The sequence below is a fragment of the Pipistrellus kuhlii genome, unplaced genomic scaffold, assembly GCF_014108245.1.
Source record: "Pipistrellus kuhlii isolate mPipKuh1 unplaced genomic scaffold, mPipKuh1.p scaffold_m20_p_6, whole genome shotgun sequence".
Taxonomy (NCBI): domain Eukaryota; kingdom Metazoa; phylum Chordata; class Mammalia; order Chiroptera; family Vespertilionidae; genus Pipistrellus; species Pipistrellus kuhlii.
Genome location: NW_023425562.1, coordinates 34054144 through 34066620, shown reverse-complemented (window position 1 = coordinate 34066620; position 12477 = coordinate 34054144). Strand labels below are relative to the sequence as shown.

Sequence of the window (12477 nt, the reverse complement as noted above, 5' to 3'; positions counted from 1 at the left end):
TTATTAAAAAGAGTATAAAACACTTATTTTCTTTAAACTTTAGCAGTATAAATATTCCAGATAAAAGTATATATTCTCATTTGTAGAGATTTGCTATTTGGGGCTTTAGGAATAAGATTTTAGTGTTAAAGATATTTCTCAGTTCCTTTCATTTGTTATTAAATGCTGTGGAGTGAGTGATGAAATTACTAAATAAAACAGTTCTCAAAAAAAAATTGCACACATTTCAAAGATTACATCTTTATTTTTGTAATCATCATTGTGTATTATCCTATATAAAAAGAACTAATATGCAAATGGTCATCACACCCTCACACCGTCAGGCAGTAATGGCTCAGAAACTCAACAATGGGGAGCAGCCAGGCACAAATGAGCTTGCATGAGAGGGATGGGGACCAGTCAGGCTGTGGCCCAGGAGAGGGACAAGTCACCTCCCTCACGATCCCGGGTGCTAGCGCCTGTGGCTGCAGCTTGGAAGAGGGATAAGTTGCCCGCCCTGTGGTCCCAGGTGCCAGTGCCTGTGGCTGTGGCCCGGGCAAAGCCACCTGCCCATTGCGGCTGCAGCCAGCCTGGGCAAAGCTGGCCTGGGTCCTGGGTGCCTGCAGCTGGCCAGAGGGAAGGAATCCTGGGTCCTGCATGCAGGGTGAGGCAAAGGTGGTTAGGGGCGATCAGGTCTGCAGGAGAGCAGTTAGGGACAGTCAGCCAGGCAGGCAGAGGTGGTTAGGGGCCATCAGGCAGGCAGAGGTGGTTAGGGGTGATCGGGCAGGCAGGCAGAGGGTTAGGGGTGATCGGGCAGGCAGGTAGGCGAGTGTTTAGGAGCCAGCGGTCCTGGATTGTAAGAGGCAGTCGGACATCCCCCGAGGGGTCCCAGATTGGAGAGGGTGCAGGGTGGGTTGAGGGCCCCCTCTCTGTTCACAAATTTAGTGCATTAGGCCTCAAGTTTATTATAGATTAAATACTTCATATTTTATGTTCACACCTTAGCTTTAGAGACTAATGTTCTAGAATTATTCTTTTGGAAAGACAAAACTCTGTTTGTTTTTATAAATAGGATGCAGGACAGAAGAGATTTGGAGCAGTTTCCTGTAATATTTGTGGCATGCTTTACACAGCTTCAAATCCTGAAGATGAAACACAGCATCTGCTCTTCCACAACCAGTTCATAAGTGCTGTAAAATATGTGGTAAGTGGAATTCATGCCTTCTAAAACAGATTTTAAAGAGATGAACAGCCAAATTTAAGTCACTGAAGATTTTCCATTTTTTTTGGAAATGATACTATATACAGAGCCAAACATAAAAACCAGCTAATTTGTCTGGTTTATGTTGTGGGATTTTTAATTTTTAAGGTAGTTAATGTATCTCTTCTAACAAGTAATGCTACTCAACGAGTATTTTTAAAGTTTCTTTTGATTTTAGAAATTATTAGCTATTGATTAGTCTATTTAATATTATATGGTTTGACATAATATTTTTATTTGGGATTGATGGTGATATATATTATACCAAAGAGATTGGTTGGGATTTCTTTTGCCTTCTCTCTTTTTTGCTATTATGAAAGGTTTTCTTTATCAAATTAAAAAAGAAAGTTAAGATCTCAGATTTGTAATATACTAAAAAAGATCACAAAAAATAAAATGTTTTAGTACATATTTTTTAATGTATGTACACTTGAGGTATAATGGGTATTATTGAATATTTGTTTCTGTAAATAGCAAAGTTTTCAATAATTTCGAACCATTTTAGATATTTTATGAAAATAGTAATTTAATGTAATTGCTGTTTACCTGTATCTGAAATGGAATCTATTTCTGTTCTATACATGTTACCTTCACATTAATAAGACCTCCAGGATATCTGAACTGAGTTCACCAATTCATTTCATGTAGGCTTTTTATATATAAGTACCAGATGTTAAATATGAATTATTTAAAGATTTTTCTTGACTTTAATTAAATTTGTATTCTTATCTTTGGTTGAGGGGTTTTTATTCATTGTTTCATTTATCCAGTTACTTCTACCCAAGATATATGGGGTTTTCTTTTTTATGGTTCCTTACTGTGGTGATCCATTATATTCCTTATTTCATCTGCCCTTTCTGCACCTCCCCCCTTCCTACCACTTAATTAAATAAAACATAAGATGTGTGGACATAGAATAAATATAGCTTTGATATTGGCATTTGAAATTTGTATTTTTCCCTTTTGACTATATTGTCCTTACAATTTGAAAAGAAAAACAGTTATATTGGGTAGCTAAATTATAGAATACTTCTGGGGTAAAAAATATTTGTTTATTTTATACATGCGAATCTGGTAAGAGTTAATTTAAATGAGTTCTCAATTTACATTATTTGATTTTGCCATCAGTTTCCTAAAATTATAAGAAATTAGGTTTAAAAGACTTAATTCTTCATCTTAGGGGAATTTCTTAATTTCTGAGAGAAACATTAAAGAAATCAGGAAATATGTACTCTGTTTTCCACAGTACCAAGGGAAATTGGTTTATGGAGCAAGGTGGAGTCATCACCTTCTAATAAATTGATTTGGGAAAATTGATTTCTGTCCCAGTTTCCCTCCTTCTCCCCCTTCTCCCTTGATGGGACAGAGCTATGGGTTATTTATTTTTTAAATAAACTCAAGAGAAGGAATTGAGTTTAGCAGTTGGCCATCCTTTGCTAACATCAAGATCATTATTCTTATCTTTTGCTTTTTTCAAATGTAGGTAAACAAAGTCTAAGGTAGTAACTCCTCTAAAACATTATAGTATCTTATTTATTTTTTTAGTGTATGGAGATATAAGAAAAACATATCTATATATATTAAAGATGTTCTGTGCTCACAGCTCTGGATTATAGTTTGTGACATTACCACTTATATTGGGTATCTAGTATTGTGCTTTAACATTAATTAGTCTCTTTTTTTGTTAAGATATAATTCAATATTAAACATTTTTTTAAAGAAACTTATTTTTATTGATTTCAGAGAGGTAGGGAGAGGTAGAAAGAGATAGAAATATCAATGATGAAAGAGAATCATTGGTCGGCTGCCTCCTGAACGCCTTTTTCTGGGGATTGAGCCTGCAAACTGGGCATATGCCCTTGACCAGAATCGAACTCGGACCATATAGTCCATAGGCTGATGCTCTATCTACTGAGCCAAATAAGCTAGGGTGAATATTAAGCACTCTTAAGTGTTTGACAAAAACATCTAAATATTTTTAATGCTAGTTATCTGTTGTGTTTGTTTCTTGGAGAGAAGCACATGGAAAAGAAGTCATTTAGGTGCTCTGGCTTTAATTAATTTTAAATAGACAGTGTTCAGGGACCTGAAGTAAAGGTTTGTTCTACTTAAAAACAGAATAAATGAGAACAATAAGTTTTACTTTTAAATTTTTAATTAAACATTCTTTAGAAAATAAGTAGCTTCTCCATACGGTAAAATTTTTCCTTTAGACATGGTAAATGTCTATGATAGTAAAAAATGGCCAAAGACCTGTTTTCAAAAGATTAAAATATTATTTATATTATATAGTTATAGTAGAAATTGATTCCCATAAAACCCATTTTTGGTTAACTAATATATTTCCTTTTCTTTATCCTCTTTGGTTTGGGGTTGGGGAGAGAGTGATGGTGCACTCTTCATTCCTTCATTGTACTTACCTGCCTCATTGACACCATTTGAGGAAATGCATTTTATCTGACTTATTAGAAACTATTTAGGAAGGAGTCTCTTAATGCTTCAGAAGTAGATATTGCTTCTTGAAAGGCTTTTTCATGTGAAGTTGGTTGGGTAAGACAACTGGAACAACCAGTTAAGCTCATTCCTTCTGTGCTTATTATTTAAAGCTCCTAGTTTTAACCTCTGGTTCAGTCCCATCTTACTAGATTTAAGTGGCTTTTGTTTTGTTTTGTTTTTTCATGCAGGTTCTGCTCATTAATCACCACGAGTGTGGATCTGAAGAAGAGTTTATTACCTCTCTTTTTTTGAGTATGTTTAACTTCAGATACACACAACGTAGCCTCTCCTTTCCTATTAGATTCTTAGAAGGTAGTTATATTTTTACAGTCTCCTTCTTGTGACTTTGATAGTTGTGACCAATAAGAATAAACACTTATTCCTTACATGTTGGGCTACTGCATGCAAATCAGTTCATTTAAAACCTCCTGGAGGTCTTTGGCATGCTAGACATAAACCATGAGTGTGTGTTTGTGGAGGTAACCATGTTCCAAAGAAACTTAAGAGTTTATTTCTTAAGAAACTAGGAGAGATATCTTTTAGGTTCTGGGAATCATTGACTTTTAAGGGGCTTGCTTTTGGTGTGTGATTTTCAAAATTAATTAAATGGGAAATGATAAATTAGAAATAGGCTTGTGGTATCTCTGTGTGAGTAGTATAAAAATCTTAGCTTGCATTGTACCTATTGTATGCTTAACAAAATTGCTGATTTGTTATAGTTAAACATTAATAAGCATATAATTTTTTCATGTTTGCAATTTTTAGACACATTGATATTTTCTTTTTGTACATGAATATGAAATGTACATACAATTTATTTTCTTTTGTTTTAATCTAGGGCTGGAAAAAAGAAAGGATTTTGGCTGAATATCCTGATGGCAGGATAATAATGGTTCTACCTGAAGATCCAAAGTATGCCCTGAAAAAGGTAAATTTCTAGTGAAATTTCATGTAGGATGGCTAAAATAATTTTGCAGCTAATTTTAAGAGAATAAGACATTCTAGCATAGCACATTTAAACACCAATTCTGAAAACATGAAATAAGCATTTAAAGAATAAAACTCAACTAAAAAATCACGGTTAAACTTTGTAGTGTGTCCAACACATATGAACTGAATTTTCAATGACATCATTACTATTTTGTCTATACCAATAAAAGAGAAACATGCAAATTAACCATCATTCTGCTACACCCACAAACCATGCCCACCAGGAGCAAGTATGCATATTAACCCAACCAAGATGGCAGCCAGCCACTGAACCAGCAGGAGGCTTGGGTTTCCCCAGCAATGGAGGAAGCCAAGCTTTCCGTTTGTTCTGTGGTTCCTGACTTCAGATAACACTGTATATTTGACTGGACAGTACCAGATGCCAAAATAAACTTCCATTCTACCACTGCTTAACAAGTATAGACTAGCATTTAGAATGACATGTAAATAATGCCTCCTGTCTTTGAAACATTGATCCTTGCACAAAAACAAATACAAATGTTGGATTAATGATTGACTTAATGAAAATCAAAATATGGAAATTAGCAATTCCAATTATGATAATTTAGAAACACACAGTGGTAGCTTTGCTAAGCAATCATATATGGCATTCAGCCTTTTCTTATTAGTAAGACTCCTCAGTAAATGCTAATTTCCCCATTTAGTTTCTCAAGGCAAAATCTTAACCTGCAATTAAGTATGTTACTAGTTAATAACCCATAATAGGCTAACAATTAAAATCTAGGGTATGTGAGTCATTTACCTTTAGGAATCAAATCAGGAGTTGTGAGACACTGTTCCAGGAATAGAAGTTGGGTTTTTATCAATAAATAAGGGATATATTATATGGTATTCTGTAACTCAGAGATGTGAATATTTAATCCTCTTAGGAGTTATTTGCATTTTAAATTTAGTAGCACAAATCCATGTTTAGTGGGCTGAATATCTGCAGATTATTTTGTAACTGGAAAAGGAACTAATTTTTAAGTGCCTACAAAAATCCGGATTTTGAGTACCTACAAAGGTTTGAGCTTATTAGTGTTTGACCACAATTCTAGAAGGTAAACTAAAGGAACCACAGTTGGATGCCATATTAATATTAGGGATTCAAATCTCTGCTCCTTGATTTTCTAGATGTTCAATATCTACTATGGGAAAGTTGCTTAATTTTGAATTTTATTGCTTCCATAAATAAAGTAAGGAACCATAGACCTCTAAGAGATATTGGATTTAAGTGAGATAATATTCGTAACTTTGTATAATGTTTGGCTTATAAATGGTTGGTAAGGAGTAAATTTGTTTTTTTTCTCTGTGCCCACTTTGTTTTACTGATGAGAGTACTAATTAAGATTGAAAAGGAAAGTAACTTTCCTGGCTAACATTCCAGTGAAGTTCTCTCTGTGATGCTTCTTAATGAGAAGCCTTAATGTTTTTATGGCCTATTATAGGACCTCTTACTTTTCTTGTTCCTTAGATTAGTCTTAGCATCACTCTGCAGTTTTTCCCCTCATTTTGTAAGTTGGTCCACAGGGTTTGAAAAACAGTTTTTGGTAACACAGTCATTTAAAAGAACTCATTAGAGGATTTCTTCAGAATGAAATACTCAACTTATTGACTTGAAATTGTATATTTTTACATATATACAATGCTTTCATTATTATTTTTTAAATACTGTTCTTTACTTGACAGGTTGACGAAATTAGAGAGATGGTTGATAATGACTTAGGATTCCAGCAGGCTCCACTAATGTGCTATTCCAGAACTAAAACTCTTCTCTTTATTTCTAATGACAAGAAAGTAGTTGGCTGTCTAATTGCAGAACATATCCAATGGGTAAGTGAATTTTAGAGTGTTCATATTTTGTTTGACATTTAAAGAGTTTACTGTGTAATCTGAATAACATAATCCTAGTTAAATTTATGAACATTTAATGTAAGGAAGAGTGTGAATGCAAAATTTTTGCATGTAATTTTTTACTACAATAGAGCTGTGTTTTCAGTGGGTATTAGTTTTTCAAGTTAAATATGTAAGATAAAAATTGTATAAATCAAAAGTATTTTCAAATTTTGTTTAGGAAGTTTCCATGTTGGATACTAATGTAATGTCTGTACCAATTAGTCCCTTCAGTATTGGGATAAAGAGTTGGAAAACTATACTTCTAGGTCAAAATCCAGCCTGTTTTTGTAAATAAACTTTTATTGTAACACAGCCATATCCATTTGCTTACATATTGTCTGTGGTTTCTTTCACACTATAAAGATTGAGTTAAATAATTGCAAGAGAGACCAGATCGACTTATAAAAAGTTGCCCACCTCCAAAATAGGTCGCCACTTCTTTGGTTGAAATCTAGATGATGAGTTGCTTGCATTTAAGATCTAAGTTGTACAAAAAAAACGAGGAGTAGAATCGGTAAAACGGGTATGTTCACATTGTGAGAGTTAAGTAGGAACAGACTAACTTAAGAAAACAAAAAATTCAGAACTCGCCTTAATCATGCTTACTTGAGGCATACCCCATTTGAAATTTGTCTATTTTCAGCTCTGAGTTCTTACTGATGAATTCAATACTCATTGGATTAGACTTCTATTTAGTTGGTATCTTTTAGATTGCTTACAGAGCTGTGTGTGTACTTCATCATGAAGTTTTCTAATAAAGTAAAAAGTCAAAATAAGTGTATGAGTTAATTTCTGTATGTGCAGCTATTTTTTTCAAAAGAAAATTCGACCTGAAATTATAGTTTTATGAATCTTGCTGTTTATAATAACAAAATTGATTTCAATCAATAGCTGATAGAGTAGTTTGGGAATATTAATTTGATATAAAATGACTAACTCATGAAAGCTTGCCATATTGAAATTGAAACCCTTGCGTGTTTTTTTTTCTATCTTACTTAGTTCTAAAAATGACTAGCAGTCGAAGTGTTTAAACTAGAAGGTAGATATGTAAGGCTTGATTTTTATGTTGTTGTTAATTCTTAATTGTATTGTCTAATTATTTTATGTTTAAGACTAGACTGGTAGAGAAGATATATGTTTTTTAAAGCACTTTGTTTTTTTAAAGAAAGGGATGAGTGTGTGAGGAAAAGTACTTTTCTAAATTCTTGATACTCTGCCATCCCTATTCCTAGTTCCCACATAGCTGTGAATCCTAGTACTATGGCAGCAATCACAGAAACCATTGTTATGACTGCTGAGTTCTTAAGATGTACTTTTACTAGTTCTTAGGATGTGGGAGGTAGAGAAAACTAGCATTCAGTTCCTATTGTGTCAACCATGATGACAAGATGCTTTGTATGTATTACCTTATTTAGTTTCTCAACAATTCTCTGAAAGAAATGGATATTTCCAATTTATAGGTAACAAACTCAGAGCTTAATGAAGTAACTTCCTCTCTTGGTTATGTAACTAGTAAGTGAATTAAAACAGAAGGTTGATCCAGATCTATTCCCTAAAATGAGTGTGAAACCATAAATTGTCCCCATATGTTTGTTAAGAAGACAAATGTAGAGACCTCTTCACTAAGGTCAGTACTAGACAATTGCCAAGTAATATTCTTATTTGAAAATTTTTTTTCCAATTTTAATATAGGGCTACAGAGTTATAGAAGAAAAACTTCCAGTGACCAGGTCAGAAGAAGAAAAAGTCAGATTTGAAAGACAAAAAGCCTGGTGCTGCTCAACATTGCCAGAGCCTGCCATCTGTGGGATCAGTCGAATATGGGTATTCAGCATGATGCGTAGGAAGAAAATTGCTTCTCGCATGATTGAATGTCTAAGGTAACTTGAATGTAATCCTTCACATTTTTTTCAGTACTTTAGGAAATATTGCCTTAACTTAATATTATTATTATTTAATAATATTATTTATAAATTAAACCTTTTATTCATTTTTCTTTTGCTTTTCTCACTTGATTTTTAATCAAAGGTATTGAGGAAAAGACCAAATTGCATGTTTTGTTTTTTTGTTCTTTAAAGAATCTATGCTAAAAGATTAATGGAAAAGGTTAAAATTAGTCATGCAAATGAGGTTTTTAGTTCAAGCTCTTGTGTTTGTTTATTCATAGAATCCCTATCTACTACCCTGTTTCCCCGAAAATAAGACAGTGTCTTATATTAATTTTTGCTCCCAAAGATGTGCTAGGTCTTATTTTCAGGGGATGTCTTATTTTTCCATGAAGAAGAATACAGTACACATTTATTGTTAAATGAAAATAAAGGAAATTTATTACTGTATACGGTACGGTAGTATGGTAGTTGTCAACACAAACCAGACAAACTGTGAATCCTACAGTATCAAGAATTTACTCATTTATTCAATGACAATCATGTCATCATCTTCTGGAACATCATCATAATCCAATTCCTGAATTTCCTGGTGAATTTCTTGTGACTCCATTTCTTTCAGAATCAGTGGACCAAATCTCTCATGTTTAGCCTAGGGGGGCCTTATTTTCGGGGGGGATGCCTTATATTTCACTCAGAAGGAAACCTGTAAGTAGGTCTTATTTTTGGAGGATGTCTTATTTTCGGGGAAACATGGTACCTGTTGATAATTGTTTTCAAAATAATCCATCATTGTTTTAAGTGAGATTCTAAGGCTCTGAGATCTTAGCCCCTTTATGTGTTTCTTGTCTCTTGTCCCCTATTTTATCACTAAGTCGTGATTCAGATGGGCTCAGATCTATCCACCCTTTTCATGACAAGAGGCAGGTCTGTTTTTAGCTCTTTCAGAACTAAATCTAGAAAATGCAGCTGATTAAATGATAGTCTTAAATAAGGGTATTGGTCCTTTAAACCTTGCAAACCTTAGATTTTATGACAATCATAAAATTGTTCTAGTTCATAAAAACGGTATAACCTTGTATTTGTTCTGTGATCCTGAAATTGACACAATAAGCTTCCTGTTAAAGCACATAGAATTTTTACTTTTTTCATTTATTGATTCTTCTTGTTTATGGATAATTCATTGCGAATATATAGAAATACAATTAATTTAAAAATATATATATTTTATTGATTTTTTACAGAGAGGAAGAGAGAGGGATAGAAAGTTAGAAACATTGATGAGAGAGAATCATCAATCAGCTGCCTCTTGCACACCCCCCACCGGGGACGTGCCCGCAACCAAGGTACATGCCCTTGATCGGAATCAAATCTGGGACCTTTCAGTCCGCAGGCCGACGCTCTATCCATGAGCCAAACCGGTTTCAGCAGAAATACAATTAATTTTTAAAAATATTGATCTTGTGTCCTATAAAATTGCGGGTTTCATTTTTAATTAGACTCTAATACTATATTGTTTTGAATAGTAGAAGTATGTGCAGAGATAGCCTTACCTTGTTCCTAATCTCTGGGGAACAATTTTCAGTCTTCCACCGTTAACATTTGGTGTTCCTTGTTCTTTTTCAGTTTAAGAAAGTTCTTTCTTCTCAGGGTAGTTGAATATTTCTATCATGAAAAGTTGTTGGGTAAATGTTTTAAAAACAATTGTTGCTTTCATATATATATATATATATATATATATATATATATATTATATATTTTTTTATGATACCTCAAATTATTATACTTTAGATGAATAGTTATTTTCAACATTTTTGGCATATACAGCATTATCTAAAAAGTCTACTCAAACTGTATTTGACAGGTTTTTCTAATTTTATCCTTCCACTTCCCCACCCCTCTTATTTTTAATAGGAGTAACTTTATATATGGCTCATATTTGAGTAAAGAAGAAATTGCTTTCTCAGATCCCACTCCTGATGGAAAACTGTTTGCAACACAGTACTGTGGCACTGGTCAATTTCTGGTATATAATTTTATTAATGGACAAAATAGCACCTAAAACAAATCTTGCCTACAGAAGACATCTATTGAAGAGTGGATTGGTTTCTGTCTTTAACCAGGAACTAGGGCCATTTTTGTTACAATGAACTCAGGACTGGCAACAGCCATGAGGTTGTTCCATTTTCATAAAATTGGAAACAATGCAGTAATAGCTTATTATTGTTTTGTTTTTTAAAGAAGATATTTTATTATCTTTTACAGAAATTTATGATTAATGTATTTTATCTATAGTTATTTAGACATGTTTACATGCAGCAGATACTTGTTCATAGTGGACTGAAAACTAATGCAAGGACTATGGTCTCAGTGATAAGTATATTTTGAAGTTCTTAATATGGAAATATACCAGTGTAGTTTGGTACTGTATTTTTTTTATATATTGATCTGCTGATAACAGTTATAGTTTTAAAGATTGTATTTTCACAGAGCAGAAACCAGTGTTTTTAAGCTATTATTCAAGGATGGTATAATATTAAATGTTTAGGAATTAAAAGCTAATTTTTTAAGGGCCTGAAATATACTTTGAAAGATTTTCCACTAAAAAGCAAAGCTCCAAATAAGCAGAAGGAATTTGGAATATCGAGCTTTTCCTCCCATTTCTCTTTCTTGCTCTTGAAGGCATAAAGAAGTGGAAGGTTGTAAAGAATTGAGTCTTTCTTTCTTGGAGACATATAAGTGACTAGAATTAGGATGGTACCCTCTAAAGTTTATTATCTTTTATTTCTTAAATGGCAACTGGGCACACTTAGGCTATTAACAAAACTCCAAAGAGTTTTATAAAAACCCATAAAATAGTTGCAAGCTAAATATTAATGACTTGGTATCTGCTTTGTTATTCCTCAGAAATACTACACTGAGTATATACCCTCATTACTGGACTTCATTTTGATACTTGTCAATCCTTCATAGTGCCCTCTACTTTTAAAGGGTTTATATGTTGAAAACTGCTGTGGCCTTTTATGACTTGTATATAATGTAGGATAAAATAATAAAATACTTGATAGCTTTTTCTAAGTAATAAATGAGTGTTGTGTTGTCATTTGTGCTTTTTCAGGGAGTTTAATTTGGTATCTTGAAAAATGATAAAAATGCTGGCTTAAAAGATTAGTTTTTATCAGTTTGCCAAAGATCAGCATGTCAGCAATTCCTCTGAACTTTAGTAAAAGGCAAATCCTGACAGAATATCTATATATCTATATATAGACATAGACATAGATATAGATACAGATATAGATATAGATATAGATATATAGATATAGATATAGATATGTGTGTGTGTGTGTAATAGGCAAATTATCCGGGACACTGTAATGTCACAACTTCTCAGGAGGAGGCTGTGTGTGCAAGTGGGAGGGGACTGTGTGCTCTGTGAGTCAAGCCACGGATGACATAGGCCCCAGAGAACAGGCACACCGACAATCCCACCTCTGTGCGTGAGCTGCAGAGGAAACACCTTTTCTGACCGCTCATTGGCTAAGCTTCCCCTTATGTCACTCGCAGTGTTCTTGATAACTTGGGTAATAAGAATTCAAGAAGGTGATCTAGGGTTTTTCCACCTTGTTCCTGGAGGAAAAAACGAAGGTCCGCTGCTGGAGAGGCTAAGAAATGTCATATCCTGCCCTAGCTGGTTTGCCTCAGTGGATAGATCCTCAGCCTGCCAACTGCAGGGTCCAGGTTCAATTCTGGTCAAGGGTGTGTGCTTACGTTGCATTTAAGTTTTTACTGTGTGTCACACCCTGTCTATGGTCCTGCATTATTTTTTTCGTTATCATGACAACCTTATGAGGTAGTTTATAAATAAGGAATCTGGAACTTTGAAGGTAACGAAGAGTCTGAGTAAAAAATTTTGAAACACTGAACTAAAGCTGTGTTGTATGGGATGAAGATGAGAGAAGATGGATAAAC

At 33.8% G+C, this 12477-nt stretch overlaps 1 protein-coding gene across 2 annotated transcripts in view; it reads left to right on the top strand.

Moving 5' to 3' along the window:
• Window positions 1-11590, top strand: part of ESCO1 (establishment of sister chromatid cohesion N-acetyltransferase 1) — a 31799-nt gene extending 20209 nt beyond the window's left edge. The window contains exons 8-12 of one of the 2 annotated variants that reach the window (XM_036417500.2): window positions 1052-1183; window positions 4575-4664; window positions 6416-6559; window positions 8315-8502; window positions 10423-11590. In XM_036417500.2, coding sequence (XP_036273393.1) covers window positions 1052-1183; window positions 4575-4664; window positions 6416-6559; window positions 8315-8502; window positions 10423-10570 — 702 coding nt within the window. In that variant the 3' untranslated portion in view covers window positions 10571-11590. Of the gene's footprint in view, window positions 1-1051; window positions 1184-3924; window positions 4049-4574; window positions 4665-6415; window positions 6560-8314; window positions 8503-10422 lie in introns of those variants that run through there. The other variant, XM_045574746.1, reaches the window with a different exon arrangement.
• Window positions 11591-12477: the final 887 nt, after the last annotated feature.